General features: G+C 34.5%; 1 protein-coding gene across 3 annotated transcripts in view; it reads left to right on the plus strand.

The window, feature by feature from the left end:
* The window catches only part of LOC115234898 (von Hippel-Lindau tumor suppressor homolog), a 45,663-nt gene extending 37,540 nt beyond the window's left edge, over positions 1-8,123 (plus strand). For 2 of the 3 annotated variants that reach the window (XM_029806284.1, XM_029806283.1), the window contains 2 exons: positions 5,969-6,228; positions 6,680-8,123. In XM_029806284.1, coding sequence (XP_029662144.1) covers positions 6,005-6,228; positions 6,680-6,941 — 486 coding nt within the window. In that variant the 5' untranslated portion in view covers positions 5,969-6,004 and the 3' untranslated portion in view covers positions 6,942-8,123. Of the gene's footprint in view, positions 1-5,911; positions 6,229-6,679 lie in introns of all 3 variants that reach the window. The other variant, XM_029806282.1, reaches the window with a different exon arrangement.
* Positions 8,124-18,610: the final 10,487 nt, after the last annotated feature.

The raw sequence follows: 18,610 nt of genomic DNA on the forward strand, positions 1-18,610 counted from the left end.
AGGAGATATTTCGCATCCACTGTTTTAATATGAAAAATGTATATGTAAGAAATTATTAGTTATATAAACACGATCAATACTTCGATATGAAATAAAGAAACGCTTAGATGAATCGGTAAATGGCTTTACTGGCAAAATGTTTGTGCAATTATGTGCAGTTATGTATAAAATATTTAATTGTTAATTATTATCGTTAAAAACTTGCCAAAAAATTAATAAACTGTTTCATAAATATACTTGTTATTAAAAATGTGTATTTGCACACATCAGTGTTTTATTATTTTTTAATTGTAAAATAAGGAAAGATGGAAGAATTTGTCTTCGAACAGGAAAATCGGTGAAGCTACTAACAATAAAGAGATGTCGTTTGTTTCCATTCTCCTCGAACGTCAATGGCTCGTTCTCACATGGGATTCTCATTAGGAAAGTCGGAAGCAGATCCGATCTGCTGTTAATGGAGGTGGCCACCACCTACCTTTTCCACCGCAAAAATTTGTTTTCTCTTTTCGAATCGTCGTCGGTGCCGAGAGTGCATTCTCGCCATGGGTCCATTAAAATATCATTTGATTTTCCGAATGTTTTAGCTTCCCGACGAGAAAGTGCGGAAAGCCTTTATGTTTGTTTACTGTTTGTTGTGCTCTCCCTCTTTCTCTTTATATCCGTACAGTGAAATATATTCCTCTTTCCTTTTCGCGCGATGCAAGAACGTAAAATAAAAATTCATTTTATTCGGGAAAAGAATAGGAAAACACAGTTTAAAAGATCACGATCACCAAAGTGTTGCACTGTCATCGTTATCCTTAAATAATGACTAGATTTGTGTGAATTTCCAGCGGTCGTAATGTGCATGCTCAATTATCCCCATTGTTCTCACGATCGATACCAACACAATCGATATACAATGAGCGTTCTCGTTTGTTTGCCAACCTTTGTGGACATCTACAAAGCGGGATGCGATTACGTGCTTGAAATTATCGGTATAACCGACAGCATAGATCATTGGTATATTAGTATTTGAAATAAATGAAATTCTAACAAAATTAGTAAATGACATACGCTAGGTAGCGTAGATTGCTTTATCAAAATTATCGTCTCTTTTATGGTAAAAAAACTGCCGCAACTTGTTCGGATATATGTAATATATCCAGAGTTTTAACACGTTATATTCAAAACTGTTGCTCTTTGCCAAAGAATAATTGTTTTCATTATGCAATTAAAACAATTGTGAGCAGACTATTTCCGAAGTGTGTCTCTTATTGGATATGTTTTAAAGATTTTTATAGTTAATGAAAGCCAATATGGTTGTAATTCTCTCTATCATGGAAAAAAGAAGAACGTACTCGCGCAATTCTGAGCACGATTCGGTCCAACTTGCTTGGTTCGTAACTCGTTCGCTTGGCAGATGTATGTGCAGTCGTCTGTAGCGAAAAGCTAGCGTAATATTGAGGTTTGCAGCCTCGTGTCAAGTATTTACATAGGCCGCAGTTAGACGCGCAGTAAGAAATAGAGACCACGAGACGCAAGCCAAGAGAGGAGAGACGAATGCTTTATTATAACATTATTCCAAGATAGTCTTGAAATTATAAAGCAGCTTTATATATACACATAAAGCAACGAAAACAATCTTGCAAAACTCTCGTCTCTGAGTCTCGTTTGACAATTTTATTAAAAAATACTCTTTTTTTTATTTTTCAAATTAAAGCTAAATGCTCTGAATTAAATAATAATTGTTTTAATTGCGCCATTAATGGATTTTTATTTTCCAATTTTAATTAAAACAGAAAATGTGTATAATGTAACGTTTATTGTTAGTGTAACGCATATATATAACATAATGTAAACATTAGAGATAATTATTGCGTTTGTCTCAGGGAGTTCTAATTATCAGCTCATTTCTCGAGTACGTGAGATTAACGCGTTTATTTAGCGCGTTGTAACATGCAATGATTATTTCTGCCACAGTAAACGAGGTTTTATTAGGCAAGAGGAAGAAAGAGAGAGAGAGAGAGAGAGCGAGCGTCGAAACGTTACTACAGCTCTTCCTATTTATGATAATTTTGTAGGATTAGTTACAAATTATGAGCCGAATTGCAATGTCTATTTCCGTCTGTTTCAAGCGATTTTCAGCACGAGAAGCCGAATTACGTTTAGTTTTTAATTATTTGCACACGACATGCAGTCGTGCAAATTTGGCGGAAAGGTCCGTTCTATTATAATATTAACGCGCTACTCTTTTATTTAATGTGATTAATTCCGTGTTTGACAAAATTATACAAGAATGATCTTAGAACTATTATGTAATGACAGATATAAAGTATGTGATAGAAAGAGTTTATATATATGATAAAGAGCCATATATACATATTCATTTTAATCATTTTTTCCCTAGAGAGAGTAGCGTAATAATATAAGTGATATAAGTGATATAAAACATTCGCAAATGTTTTTATGTGTATGTATATACATAAGTTTGTTTCGATATTACATTCTTAAAAAATGACTCAAATTTGAAAGTATTATATTTACTTATGTGTTTGTCCAAATTTATTATGGGGTTCCGTCATATAAAATATCCGTTTTATAAAAATGTTGATCATAGTATTTTTTCAACTTAATCATGATCGGCAAGTATACAATTACAGAATAAAACCCGTGTCGAAGAAAATATGATATTGCATATTGAATTCCATATGGAATCTTTACAAAATGCATTTATCTTGATTTTTATGCGAATATAAATTATTGCGCAAATCAAAGCGATCTTAGATGCGAATTGAAGTCCTGTAGTATACGATGTAGTAATTGCCACTCAAATTCAATCCCTATCAGCTTTCTAACAATAAGAGGCTGCTCTAATTCATCAGTACGACTAGGGAAGAGTTAAACGGAGCAAGAAACCACGTGATCGACGATAATGTACCTATTACACCTACTTTCTTACCATGAAATATTAAAAAAAAAAGATGAATTACCGTTCAACGTGCGCGGGCGTTTTAATGCATTATTAATTGCGAGTTTAAAATGTCACTATTTTTCACAGCAGAAGCCAATTTTTCGAGGGGTCCCACAAGTTAATCAATTGGTCATGTAGGCGTTCGCCGTTTATTATATTTTTTAAAATTGTAATCGGAGTCTGCTAAAGCGGCGATTCTATTCATTTTTTCAGTGAAATATTGTCAAAGGATAGGTAAAAAAATGGGAGGAAAAAATCACACAGGTCACTCGAAACGAGCGAAACCGCGGGGTTCGTCACCAAAAATGCGAATTAATGTAACGCCTCGCTCGGTTCGTTTTTTTTTCTCCCTTTTTACGCTTTTATACGGTATGTTTGGCGGCACAACGTTCGAATTCCGGCACGAACGCTATTTTCGCTTTTGAGCGTCCTCGGAAAATTTCGCAACGCTGCGCACGGAGGTCTGTGGAAATATTTCTCCCGGTGGAGTAATTTAGCTGTTACAAAATTTTTGCGGCCGATCCGCGTGCCAGTGATAAAATATAAATTTGACCAGTGTCTCGATAAAGAATTTCAATCGCTTTTTATACTCTGGCGTAATGTCTGATATTATATAATCATAAGTCAGAAATAAGAAAAAAATTATGATGTTAAATTATAAGGTGGATAAAATATATATATACACACACACACACACACACACACAACACCTATCGACATTAAATTATAATTTTATATCGCGTTAATCTTTCCAATATTCAAATTTCGAGTATTCGTAATCGGGCAAGAATATTCGGATCCGGATGTTGTAATATTTAGAGTTGAATACTCGGATCTTGGATTTTGAAGCCAAATTTAAGTTTTAATGAGTATTTTTGGACATTTTCGAAGGATAAAATCAATAATCGATAGTAAATTTAACTTGGAATACGTAAAATATTAAGCTTGAAAAAATTTGATTTTTTAATTAAATAATAAAATTAAGAAAAGTGCGATTGATGCATTCTGGTACATTTTATCTGATCATTTTTATCTGATTAACATTGATTTGTAATATTATTTATTTACGTATGAAATTGATTTGGCGAAGTAAAATGGTAAGATGCGATTACGTTTATGAGATATGCAGGGTAATTTTTGAATTCAGAGACGGATAAAACTTTCACTGAAACTTTGTATCCCGCGAGAAAGAGTCGTCACGATAAATCTCGCAAGATATACGGAATAACTTCTTATATTGCTGGAACTCTACGAACGTAAATCTTACTCTTTCTGTCGTCACTAATTCTAATTGTGACGCGTCACATTTCACAGAAATTTCAAAAAATTGGCAAAATCCGGAAAACTTTTTCTTTATTGGCGTTGAGTTCAATGTTGAACTTTTCATTTTTATCATCAATATTGTCGCCGCTTAGCGTGTGTGTTGCACAGTATTACAATAATTAAAAAAGACTGTTATTCTGAAAAATCAAAGAAAATTGGAGAATCTGATCGGATGAAAACCGAAATACAGCGATCAAGGTGATTCACACCGGCAAATCTCTTTATGGCGTAATTGGCACAAATAAAATCGGTTAGTGCTTACAAGATTCTCCCCAATCAGCTTAATTTCAAAGATGAAAACGTGACAACGTGAAAACGTATAAAATCGCGTGTATAAAAATTTGTGCTTAATAAAACAGATAAATTCTGTTCACATGTATATATTTTGCCGTTTACCTTTGTAAAAAGCCGTAATGGAGTTTCGTTCGTCGGCATTGTTTCGATATTTTGTAAGGCATCGAAAGCGCGAATCGTTTCTAACGGATTGCTTGATTTTACGCCGGAGCGCCGAAGGGCGAAAATGCGAATTAGCAGTCGAGGACTGTATTTGTTTGTCGAAAAACGATCTATTCTTCTCTCTCTCTCTCTCTCTCTCTCCTCTCCCCCCCCTCTCTCTCTTTGTCTGTCTGTCTGTTTGTCTGTCTGTCTGTCTCTCTTTGTAATCATCTCTATAAGCTCTTTAGACTCTTCGGAACTGCATTGAAATAAATGCATCGTTCAATTCTACCTGCTGTGCTTGTCGTCGTCGCAGCTAATCATTCGCGCAACTAATTAGAGTTCTTGCGCATTCTAATCGGATTTAATTGGATTTTCGATATTATTCGACATTAGGAATTTGTTTTTTATTTCCTGTTGAAATAAAGGAGAATAAGGAAGAATATATAATCTATGACAAATATTAAAATATGAAATTTATTTATTCGGCTTATTGATTCTTTGATAGAGGGTTAAAAAGGAACTATTTATTTTTGTTTTATATGATATACAATATTTGTTATTAATTAATGTTTATCAGTAATTATATTAGTTTTATCTATTTATGTAGATTGATATAGGATTATTACACATTTTTTTGTTTGCAATTAATTTTTTGTTAGCTGTTTTCTACGCGGGTCATTGTTGTGAATATCTCAATCAAATCAAATTGAGTTTGAATTCTTGCGACACACGATCGATTTTCCGCTTTGTATTTTCTACCTCTTTCTCTCGTTTCTCAAATTCAAGCGGTGCAACCGTGCTTGATAAATCGATTTTCATAGATAGGCTTGTTTACCCGTGGCAAACCGGATTTTCATGTTTTTCGTATCGTTCCTGGGATCCAAAATTCGGTTTGTAGAAAATGTTGAAAGGCAAATCTAAGTCCCAAGGAGATTATTGGTCATCGATAGGCCATTCTTTTTTTTATATCGAGAAATGGAATATAGCAGCTAACAATAAAAAGAATTTTATTTGCCGAATTAAAATTTTTGTTGATTTTTATTTATATTGAACGATTAGTTTAGTTTGTAAGATAAAAGATAAAGAAATACAAATAAAAACGAATTATTATTATTCCAAAAAAAGATTTAGATAAAATGGTTTTATTTTTATCAAGCTCGAACACATGTATAATTCTTTTATAATTTTTAATTTCAGTTCTCGAGGCGAAGGGGAAGGAAGAAAGATTAGTAAAGACTCGAAAATCCATTACAGAAATAAGAGGAAGCGGACGAGGAAATAAATCTCAAAATGGATGAAAATCAACAGCGAGGGCCGATATTCCGATCGCTCAACAGTCAGCACGAATCCTTTGTCAGGTTTATTAATACAACGCCCCACCGCGTTACCCTATACTGGATGGATTACCAAGGGCAGGCGGTTAGTTATGGCGATTTGTCACCTGGAGACTACAGGGAAATCAACACGTTTCATACCCATCCGTGGATCTTTGTCAACAAAGAAACGGGAGTCAGGTAGGTGTGATGAATAATTGTTTTTTTTTTTTTTTTGCCGATATACCGACAACAATTGATATATTTTCGGCAGTGATAAATTTCTAAATAATCGCGATTTGCAAAAATCAATAAGCATAAAAAATAGCAAATCAGCACAAAAATGACAAAAGATTTGTCTCCCCCGCAATTTGATTCTTAAAGTATTAGGAAACAGATGTGTAATGTTTCCCTTGAATTAATTAAATAATTTCATAGGTAATTCCACAAACACATTTTTACCAACAAAGTTAAGCTTTTTATGATATTGGACTTTTTCTAAAATGAGATTATAATAAAAGAGTTAATTAAAAGCTTGATGGAAATTTCTCCCTTCGTTAAACTTTTTCACAAATTACAAAGTAATTTGTTTCTTTGAAAAATCTTAATTTCCGATAGGCGGATTAATTATGCCTAAGGCAAAATGAAACAGGTATTTGGTGCAGCAGCATGACGTTTTCTTTCCTGAACCATGGTTCGTCAAATATCGTGGCGTCAGGCCAAGCGAGCTGCCGCAAAGAATCGAGAGGACCGACGTGCACATCGTGCTACCGATATTAACACTGCAACAATTGTCACTGGGGGTCATCAAAAAGTGTTTGACGTATGATTCGCAGGCCTTTCTTCTCGACATTCCACGGAGTCTCCAATTAGAACTCTTTACGATGCTACCAAGAAAACCTCGATCCTCGTGACATATTCTTGCGTAACGTCATTGCTTTTTCGCGCGATTAAAATAATAGCGGAAAATTCTGAAACATTTGTCACTTTTGCAAAGGAAAAGATATTTTATGAGTTTGTTGTCTCTTTGATTATATATAAAAGAAATATGTCGACAGAAATATACATATAGATATGTGCCATATATTGCCATGTTATATGCCAGTTTTTAACGATATATTTAAAGCATTAAATACAAATTAATATAGTTTGGTTTGAGATAAAGCTAAAATAATTTTTTTCCGTATATATACATTACGTCGAAATCTCTTTGAAACTTTAATGACACTAATTAGGTACAATTTCTTTTTTTAATCATGGATTATAAATTATATAAAATTGCAAGAATATTTAAAATACGAGGTGCTCATAGAGAGAAATGGTATGCGATGAATTCGATTGTATGCCGAGATATGCTTTCTTTACTTAAACTATGTTTTTCAAGGAGTCGAGATCAGAGATAGAGAGAGATACATATTTGCGCAAAGTTGTTAATTTCATTCGTTTCGTTATGCATACTTTTCTCACGAATGGATTTACATGTGATATAGAGATTATTTTGTATTATTAATATATTTTATATACTTGCAGTTTTATTATTAATGGGAGCGTTTTCAAAGGTTTATATATGTGTGCGCGCGCGCGCACACACATGCTCGAGTATTCCTTTGTTCTTTGTTTAATGGCAAATAAACTCTACGACGAATTTTCTTGATGTTCTAGCTTTTGATAACGATCTCGATTAGGTGCACCGCTTAGAAAGTTTCGGTAAAATCGTCGATGCTCGATAGTAATCCGAGCTTGTTTCTGCAATTTATTATTAGAGTTCCAAAAGTATTAATCGGCTTCTCTCTTCTGCACCTCGTCCTTTACGCTCCTTTCATGTTCTTCTTATTTGGCACGCGGGCTTGCGAATCTCGGAAGCCAATTTTTGTTAATTAACAATTAAGCGAGTATGGAACACGTTTAGACTGTATAGTAACATTAATCGTCGTCGAAATGTAGTTTTTATCAAATGTGTTAATTATTGTGATAGATAGATACATGTATTTCTACAATTATATAAAATAAAATATATGTATTATACTACACACACCAACCATTGAAACTGTATAGAAATATATATTTTTATATTATAAATGAGACTCTTAAATAAATTACGCATTAAAACCTTTACAAATTTATATTTCAGGAAATCTGTTTGTGTTTTACGAGCTCGTCTTTCGTACCCAGAATAAAATAAAACTTGATAAAAATGTGGTGAAATTATTCCAGACACGAGATACGAGCGTATAAAAGACATATATTATATAATTGCGCGTTTTTAATTTTTTTATCATACGTTCACATGTAATAATTAATAACAGATCAAACACAGACACACGCACCCACACACACACACATGAAAGGAGAGAGATGCGGAGAGGACTGTCGGTAAGTCAATTTCCACCCACGGTTATTCGAGTAGTCAGCAATCGATTAAACACACGCTAAATGGACTCTGGTCACTTCCTCTTAATCTATCCTGATCCTAATGGGTTTTAAACCGTCGCGGAATGTCATCGAGCGAGCTGTCTGCGGTTAGACTTATTGCCTATTCTAGATTAATATTTGAACGAGACGTAATTTAAATTTCGTGAATTCGAAGAATACATAATATCGGTTTTTAATTAATATTTTGTCATCGCGTAATGGAATTGACGAATTAAAAAGAGCGAGGAGTTTTTACGAAACTTTACGTATTGAGTATAATGTAAATTTTTCCACGAAAATGGAAGAATGCGTTCTCGTTACTCGTATCGTTCGTGGGACACAAAAAAAAAAAAAAACAAAGAGAAGAGAGGAAAATGGAAAAACAAAGATTGTTATCTACGCAGTAACGTGTTTCGTATGAAGATATCAGGGCGAAGAGAAAGAGAGTTATGAAACCGACAAGACAGCTCGTGAGAATAGCTAAAAACTCTTGCCATATAGCACGATACGCCTAATCATTTCGAGACAATGTCTAATTATAAAACTTAAACAGAATTAATTTAATATAAATAATTTAGAGACTGGAAACTGAACATCTCAATAATTCTTAATAAAATGTTGACAATTCCTGAATGTATGACAATTAGTTATCTGAAAACGACGATAAATATCGTGATAAATACAAAATGTGTCGAAAGTCACTTATTTTTTTTATAAATATCAAAAATTCTCTTTTACTAAGAATTTAAATGGCTATCATTTATTTTTAAATTAATTTGGCATTCAACTTGAAATATTTATGCACGATTGTGAAAATGGGCCATCCCTAAAGTTTCGGCGTAACGATTTTATGCTGAGACGTGCTTACATGCGTCACCCATAAATTTCGCAGTTTTTATCGCATTCGGATTTACAGCTTGACCCCCGTGAGGCTATCCCCATCAAAATTAGCGCATCCAACTCAGAGATCGATCGTAAGGAGCTAAACTCAAATTCCGCCAAAATGAAGCATTACTGTCTATCATCACGGAAAATTTGCTCGGCGATTGTAAATTTTCTCGGCTATTCGGAGATAGACAGTATGCAAATTTAGAGTGACCTGTAAGCGAGTTCAATGCGACCTTTGATATTTCGATAAATATCAATGATAAAAATACTAGTTTCGAAAGGTTACGAATTGGTTGAAACTTCTTTTTAATAAATAACGTTTGTAGAGTATCTACTAGACTAATCGATTCAGATTAACCGACTTTTCGATTTCTTTGAAATAAGAAGAAAAATATTATAAAAAGTGTCGCATCATTATTCGATAATAGTGTCCAATTCGTTAATAGTGATCGCTAATGTATTGGAAACCATTTGGAGAACAACAATCCTGACAGATCGTAAATGCACTTGGTAGTAGAGTTCATAGTCCAAGTTGTTGCTACGCGTATACACTCCGACCATACTATATTCCACTTTCCAGAATTCAGGGGGTTTAATACTGGTTTAATCATGACCGGGTCCGAAGTTCGTCGTCTGTGGTTTTTGGATGCATAATACGCCCTCGCGGAAGATCGTACAAACAGCGCGCGGTGAAAACCGCACGGTTCCCCAAGGTGCAACCATTTCGATTACAACCGTGAAACTGCACGGCACAAACCACCATGGCGCGCGGCGGCGATTGCACAGTGGTAACTTACAATCTCCGACATGCAAATCGTTGTACTGTGGGAAGCTCTCAATTTTTGAAGACCATTTGTCTGACACATACGAACCGACGTCTATTTGCATCGCGAAAAAACTTTTTCATTTCACGTAGAACGTACAATCTACGCGTCATGGACTTGTTCAAGATATTTTTTTCTTCTACAAAATAATATATAATCTTTTTTTTTCCCAATATATATTTGTGTTGTGTATGTGGGCTTCTTGTAAAAAATTCAACATTTATAAAAAAAAGTCTAGGCTTATATTTTAAAAAAGTAAATAAATTAATTAATTTATAAAAAGCCAGCGATGACACGCAGTATGTCATCGTACATACAGTCATTAACAATTCTTTATATATCATATTTCTGTATTTACGTGTATGGTATGTAGCCTTTGTCATTTTTGAGGAAAAAGAGAGAAAAAAAGACATTTTTTTATATTCTTCTATTAATATTTTTAAAAGAACTTGTTAAAATGGCAAAATGGCAAATTGTTAATTGGCAAAATAAATTATAATACCAAAGAAGAATATATTATTATCTTTAGAAAGATAAATTGTTTGACTTTTAACTAAATGTGTAATGACGATAAAAAGAGTCAAGTAGAGTATTTGATGGAACATTCTTGTCAGATGTTGCGAGCGATATCACGCCAAGCATTATTGTGTATAAGGAGGTATGCTTCATGAAATTCGAGAGCTTGCTCATTAGTTGGGAATCTCCAATCGCACAAAGCTGTTTCAGGCATATTAATTAACACAGTTGTGTAACTTCCATCTGCTCTGACGCTTAATAGCATCTATGAAGATCATATGGCGGAAAATGTCAAGGAGCACATTGATAGATGGATATATAATAGATATTTAGACTATTCTGAAGGAACCAAGTTCTCTCTCCATAAGAAATAAAATTATATAAATATTTAATATATGTATAATTCAATACAAATTTAATCCAATATATAATTAATAATTATTTGGCTGAAAATGTCAACTTGAAGCACAATATTTGCACGGAAATTTCTATTCCATCCATCTGCTTTTTAATCAATAAAGAGTTTTTTCTTTCTTTAAAAAGTCTCTTTGCTCTCCATATAATAAGTAACGAAATCTGCTGCACGATAATTTAAAATATGTGTATTGCATTAGCAAACTATTTTTTTCGCGCGTACGAGATGTAATCTAGTGATTTTCATAAAAAAAATTGGAAAGGGAATCGTTAAATGCTGTTTGAACATCATGTATTGTCGCATCACGTTCCGTGTTTTCCTATTTTTGCGCGTCCGCTTTTCAAACATCGCAACCGTTGCAAATCGAATATTTGCAATTGCATACATCCGTGAGAGGCTTTCAAGTTGTTAGTTGTTAACGGGAAATCTAGATTATTGAAACAAGCATCGTTATCGTAGAGGAATAAATAGAAAAATATGGAATAAATAGAATAACGAAATACACGCGTATGCGAACAGTTTTGTCTTCAAACGTCATATTGTGAGATTTTTCTCTTACGAATCGAATGATATTTGATCGACTATTGGTTTTACTTTTCAATTTGCTCGACTGATATTTGTACACGCGGGATTGATATGACATTTATCTCTCGTTATCCACTTAACGTACAAATTGCTTCGACGCGCGTTTCGTCTTTCTAATAAAACAATTTAGCAAAGAGTTTGCGATTCAATCGTATCGAATAAGTCTATTGTCGAATCATATATACACACATTTTTCATTGTATAATACAAGTTTCCAAATCTTATCGATAGGTAGGAGATTATCAGTATCCATAAATTTTCGTAAAATATCTACTAATTTGGGAGAGATTAAGAGATGGAAATTAATAGTTATTAAGGCGTTGTAATATGCAACTTTATTTTATTAAATCGCACCGTCGGTGCTTAAGCGCTATATTGCCGCATCCCTCGCAGATACGAACGGAAGGAAGGAGTAACTTCTTTAAGCGGGTTCTCGCGCGCGCGGCTTGATAGCAAGTTTCTGAGGACGGCTTCGTTTCTGTCTGCAGTCGAAGCAATTAAACCGTATATACGCGATAACCTCGAAGCAATTAACTCGTATACGTTCACTGAAGATATTGCGCTCAGAAATTTTAAAATATTATTTATGAGCTGTCTATCCCGAGATTGAGAAAAATCCACTATAAGAATTTCATAAAAACATTCATTATATAAATACAAAGTACATATTGCATGCAGCACAAAAGAAAGAGAGAAATTTTCTTCATTTTGTCATATGATATTTTAAAAGATGTATGGTCTCTTGGATTAAAATCGATAACGTTGTAAAGCATCGTTTAAGAGCATAATTGCGAAACTTGCTACTTCATAAATGCCGTCCAACAACTACTTTAAAAACTTTAAGTATATGCCCTTTACATAATCCATTATCGGAATTGGATAAAATTTGCGGAACGCCGCGAAATACCGTCACAGAAATGCATGGATGCGCATAATGCATTGAGAAAGAGAGAGAGAGGGAGAGAAACTGTGGTATTTTCCATGGTGAACGGCGAAGCGAGTGTCGAAGTCACGTCACCGTAATTAGTACGCCAATTAATTAGCAATCGGTGGGAATCGCACGGGAATCGACTGGCGTGTTGGTGCCAGAAATGCGACAACGGACGTCGCGACGCCTGCCCCGATATCTAATTAGAAGAACAACCCGTCGCTACGGACGTGGCGTTTTCTCGTAATTACTCGTAATTAGTCGCTCTGCTTGTAATTGGTAATTACGACGTATTTGCAGAAAACACGGAGGAAGCGGATTTTGTTCACCGATTAAGCATCGTAATCTGAAGCTACGTTAAGACCGGCGGTAATTGTCTACTTTTAGCAGAAATGTGGAATATTCCGATGATATTGGTATCGCAACAAATAGTGATTTATATGTGTGTAATTATATATAAATATACCGAAAGCACGAAAACTAACAACTTATTCAAATTACGGGTTTTTTTTTCGTCGTATCATTTGTGATTTATTTATTGTATATTATATATATAAATATACATATATATTTATATATACATATATATATATATATCAGGTGATTGCATAAGTTCGTGCCCGATTTAAATATAAACTTCAATAGATTATATTCCTCGGTTTCACCTGTTATCAAACATCCTGTATATATGTATATATATTTTTTTTTTATAATTTAAGCGTTATCAATTTAAAAATAAATATATAAATTTAAATCAGTAGTTGAAGCTTTAAGATAACTTTTGCATAAGCATTGCTACACTAAATTATTTTTTGATAACATGTAATATAAAAATCAAAATTTGTTTTTGTGTAATTGAGAGTAATTGTTAATTATGAGTGAATCTTATTAAAAAGCATAGTACGCGCATTAAACAGCATCGAAACTTTTCTACATTTCCTTCCTCTCTTTAGCCGTTTGACTTTTTTTCATTCTTGTCAGAACTCTCTTCCACTGCTACTTTCTGTCTACCTATCTCACATTTAACCGATAATTAATTAATCGCGGCGACCCCTTTTCAAGGAATTGATTCTCGTTAGTACCGATGTGTATGCGAGCAAACAGATAACGGAGACAGAGTCACCGTAACAGATCGGCGTAAAATGGGATATTTGCTCTTTACCTCTTTGCCTAGAGAAATTCCTTTTCACTGTCTGTTAGATTCCACACCGAAATTCCATGAATTTCCGGCAAGCATCTTTTGTTTCTTTTTTCTTTTCTAAAATTGCAATTCTGCATGAGATTTTTTTTTTGCGCGTCGGCTCTTGAAATGGCATGGCACTAAAACTTTATTGCGCTTATTATCAACTTATTATTAACTTATTAATTTCATTTATTAATGTTATGCATATTATGCAATTCTTTAAATCGTGTCTTTTTCATTCACACAAATCTTGTTTTAATCTCTTGTTTAATTGAAAAAACAAGCAAAATATTGATAAAAATGGATAAAGATTTCTTTTTTGTTATGCGATTTAGATTAAGTGAGAAACATTTTACAAGCATTTTTTCTTTGTGCGAAAAAAATTATTGACTATTTCCAATATTCCAATTTTAATATTAATTTTCTTGGCAAATAAGACTAATTAAGATTTCTGTTCATACAAACATGAATTAAACTTACGCTCGATATGAAATGTTACATATATGATGGTTGTAGATTATACATAAATGAGAAAATGGAAATAGACTATTCGCGCAGGGATTAATCGCGACCGTCAATCACTGAACTAATGTAACGTTGTTAATTTCGATTCGAGTTCTCAATAATGGAGATTATACATTTGCATCGATTGTTACATACCCAATTGACGCAAAATGTATATAAAACGCGTAAAAATTTCGGCGAATCTATTACTTTGGTCATATCCTGCTTTTTATTTCTTTACATAGGAAAGGACATAATTCAATTCATATATAGAGGGGGGTCCATCACAACTCCCTCCCCCCCCCCTCCCCCTGGAATATCTTTCTCATTTATTTTTTAAATATTTTATGTAATTTTGCTAAAAAGGCATACATGTGGAAAAATAAACATATTTTGTGACATAAGTTTCCGGAAAAACGTACAATTTTCGAGAAACAAAAAACTTTCTGTCTCCGATGTTGAATCAAAGAAATATCCTAGTTGGAATTATTAGATGGATCGACCTATACGTGCACTATGGCTCAGAGAATACTTTATCGTGTATGAATAATGTATTCGGTCGGTGCTGATAGCATAGACCAACATTTAGGTGGTCTCGACCAATATTGATACACGTCGACGTATACTTTTCCGCCTCATCCCCCTCCGTCTTTCTATATATGCATGCGTGGGTGCATATGTGTGTGTATGTTTAGAATGTAGACGTACGTATATCTTACCCATTTATTCGCTCACTATTGTCTTGGTACAACACGATCATTCACCAATGATTTTTTGGCATTCTCTCTTTCTTTTTTTTCTTCTTTGCTTGTTTTTTTTTTTTATTTCGCTCGTGATATCTAAACGAGATACGCATATTCGTTTGTGGAGAGTGACACGCATAATGGTTGGTTGGTTGGATGGTCGCTGTGCCAACCTGTACGTAACTAGCTTCTCGCAAACAGTTCTGTCGCAACGATGACAGAAACCAACCGTGGATGCTGACGACTTGTAAATATTTGTACATATTTCGTCTTGAAGAGAAAACATTTTTCTCCGTAACGAATATAATGAAATGGTACTTTTTGCGATGTACATAGGGTTGCCATAATAAAATTTTCAAAACTAGAACTTATAGCTCAGAAACCCCGGACATTTCGATTGCAACCCCGGACGTATACAAAAATGCGAATAGGTTAGCAAGTTGCTTATAACTTATAACAATAAATTAATAATTATTTTAGATCTCATTTTCATTAGTACTTAGAGTAAAAGGAATAAATTAAACATGTTTTTAATTTAAAAGAAGTTTTATTATTAGATTCACGCATAAAAATAAAAAAACAAATGGTTGATAACTTCAATTGTATTGAAGTGATTGAATATGATGTGGTTAATTAAATCTAAAAAGCAGAATATTTATGAATATTCTTAAACCCCAGACATTCATAATTACCCCGGACACATTCGAAAAATCCCCCCGGACGTCCCCGGATGCCCTAAAAAAGAGGACGGTGTCCGGGGAAAAGAGGACGTATGGCAACCCTAGATGTACACTACTTATCGCGTGACAAAATGTATTAGCTCGTGATAGGGACACAAATTTAATCTTTTAATTTAACTTAATCTTTTCTTACTCAAGCGACGCGGTAGCATCGCGACGCCAAGTTAAGAATATCGGGAAGCACGTCGATGACTTTCGAGTTAAAAGTCATCGACGTGCAGGAGAATGCAACTTTTTCGTCACAAATTTAAATTAATAGGAAATAGTAAGATATTCTCTCTCTCTCTCTCTCTCTCTTTCTCTTTACGGCGAAAGAAGCACGATTTACGTAACGTTCTTTACTTCCGCAATGGCTCTAACCAAAACCTGCGAATAAAAGTTTCGAGCGGCGACGCGAAAGGTTTCATTATTCTCTCGTTAAACTTATTTCCTCATCGCCTTCTCTTCGCGTTCGAGAATGATGAGGGGGGGTTCTAAGTAAGAGAGCGTATAATCGCGCGCGTGGCATTGCATCAGCTATCTTTTTTTTCTTTTCTTCATTCTTTTGTCTTCTTTTTTATTCGCGGTGATTTATCTCGGCAACGACAGGATAATCATGCGCGTCGGAGACCTTTAATTTGTCGTTGCGTACCCTCCACGAAAATAGAAAGCGCGCGTGTAATAGGAATCGATTGTTGTAACAGACGGGTTTGTGCTCATCTTCTCTCGCGACACAAAGACGTTTTCCTTTGTCTTCCGCGATTGGATAAACTTTAGCAAGCTTGAAGATGCTTCGAAGAAAAGGACTTGGAAAGAAGCAAACGCGACATTTGCGCTCGAGACACGGCAGGTTAATTTCTCACGCAAAAGGTTAAATCAGTACGATTTGTTGTGTCAATGATGCGTTTAAATTTTATTTTAGTGTTTTATCCTCGTACATCTTTGTTACAAAACAAGATTAATAAATGCGTTATTTAAGAAATTTCTCTACAAAGAAAGAATTAATTTAATAATAGAATTCAAAAAGGGCTCTGTGTAGCGGGACTATATTATTTTTCAATTTTGTATTGTTTATGTATTCCAAACTTATGTTTTTATCATAATTTTCCCCTTGTATACCTATATGTAGCCATATCATCTTTGCAGATTTACTTATTGGTAGTATTAGTAAACATTAAATTTTTGCTCTAATTGTAAGAATGCTTAACAAACTTAACGAGGTGCTATAATAACGTTTAAATAATTACAGAAACTAGTATATTATAAATGCATTATATAGCACTTTGTTTTTAACTATAGAATATAAATTCAATTTCGACAGACAGAAAAGCATATTCGCTTCGATAGAGAAATTTTATTCGTTGCCAGTTGCTCGTGATAACGAGACTATAAACGGAGGCGAGATAGAAATAAAGTTTCACCGAAGCGATGAATCGAAAATAAAATAATGGCGCATTTTATTAACCCTCACTTCGTAAAACATTTATTAATTGGAACGTGGTAGTTTAACGTGACTGCTTTCGATATTTATTATTTACTACAAAGTTTGGGTAAAGTGATCCTCCCGAAACATTTGATACCTACTATCCGTAGTAACTGTTTAAATCTCATTGTGATAAGGCGATTCGAGAGATCGCAAATTTGCGTGGATATATATTTACACTTGTGTATTGTCTTTCTCGTATGCATACCGTAAAGTGCAACAGTATTCGGCAAAATATCATTTGGTATCATTTGGCATCATGTTCCGAGAGATAGGCCAAAAGTTCTAAATTCGCGGGATATCAATATGATTGATAATCCTTGGCAACACGCATTTCTAAAAATAAAGCGGATGATATACAAAAGTGGGACAAATGCAGCGATAAATAACCCGTTGAGGGGTATTCTTAGAGTACTCAACTTCCTGATTAAATAATACTAGCTGCATGAAAATTTTGTTTTATACAATCGGCAAATAATCTATAAATATTGAAATTTAATGGACAAAGTGTATATAATGTTTACAATCTAATCAATAATGGGAAAGGATTATAAACGAGCTTTCGTAGAATCTGGGACTCGCGATGCCCGATGCCCGACGCGCAGATGCTCTAGTTAAAACAGCAGATGAAGATAAATGCAAATCTAATATCAGCATCATTGCGTCGCATGGTGCATTCATTGTCTGGCCGCTCACTATTATTTGCATTCGCGTTTAACATGTCAGTAAATATAAATCACAGATGGGGCGATCTAAGGAGCTCCCGGATTATTGTCCGTGTTGCGTCGACTGGGTGCTGGTATCCCAGGAATATACCGAGAGAGTTCTTCCCGATGACAAACGTACATTGTTCGTACCACCGACGCCATTGTTGCGGCCGCAACAATGACGCAATATATACGAAGATGCCTCGGTATGGAAACTCCGGCAGTGTTAACGGGATGTTGCTTTTTGTCCCGAAAATGCAAATTACGATTCTCGTCGCGACTCTCCAACATGACTGGCATTAATCAATTTCTTCGTACTTGTATAATTTGATGCAATCTCCGTCTCTCATCCATGTTAAATGCGCGAGTTGCGCGATTAACCTTCTTATTATTATATTACATTGCAATTGATCGCGCGCGATATTATACACATATATGGCATAATGGGCAATGCATCGTCATACTCGAATATTTCTTAAACATGAGTCTTGCGCCGCGGTTACAAGTTAAGCCCGTTCTACATTGATCGCATGTCGCCAGTCGCAAGCAAATCGACCAATCACAGTCGAATATTCGACGGAATAATCGACTGTGATTGGTCGATTTGCTTGCGACTAGCGACATGCGATCAATGTAGAACGGGCTTTACAGGTATCTCTTGCGCGTGCGCATAAGA

Source organism: Formica exsecta, unplaced genomic scaffold (assembly GCF_003651465.1).
Source record: "Formica exsecta isolate Colony F162 unplaced genomic scaffold, ASM365146v1 scaffold21, whole genome shotgun sequence".
Taxonomy (NCBI): Eukaryota; Metazoa; Arthropoda; class Insecta; order Hymenoptera; family Formicidae; genus Formica; species Formica exsecta.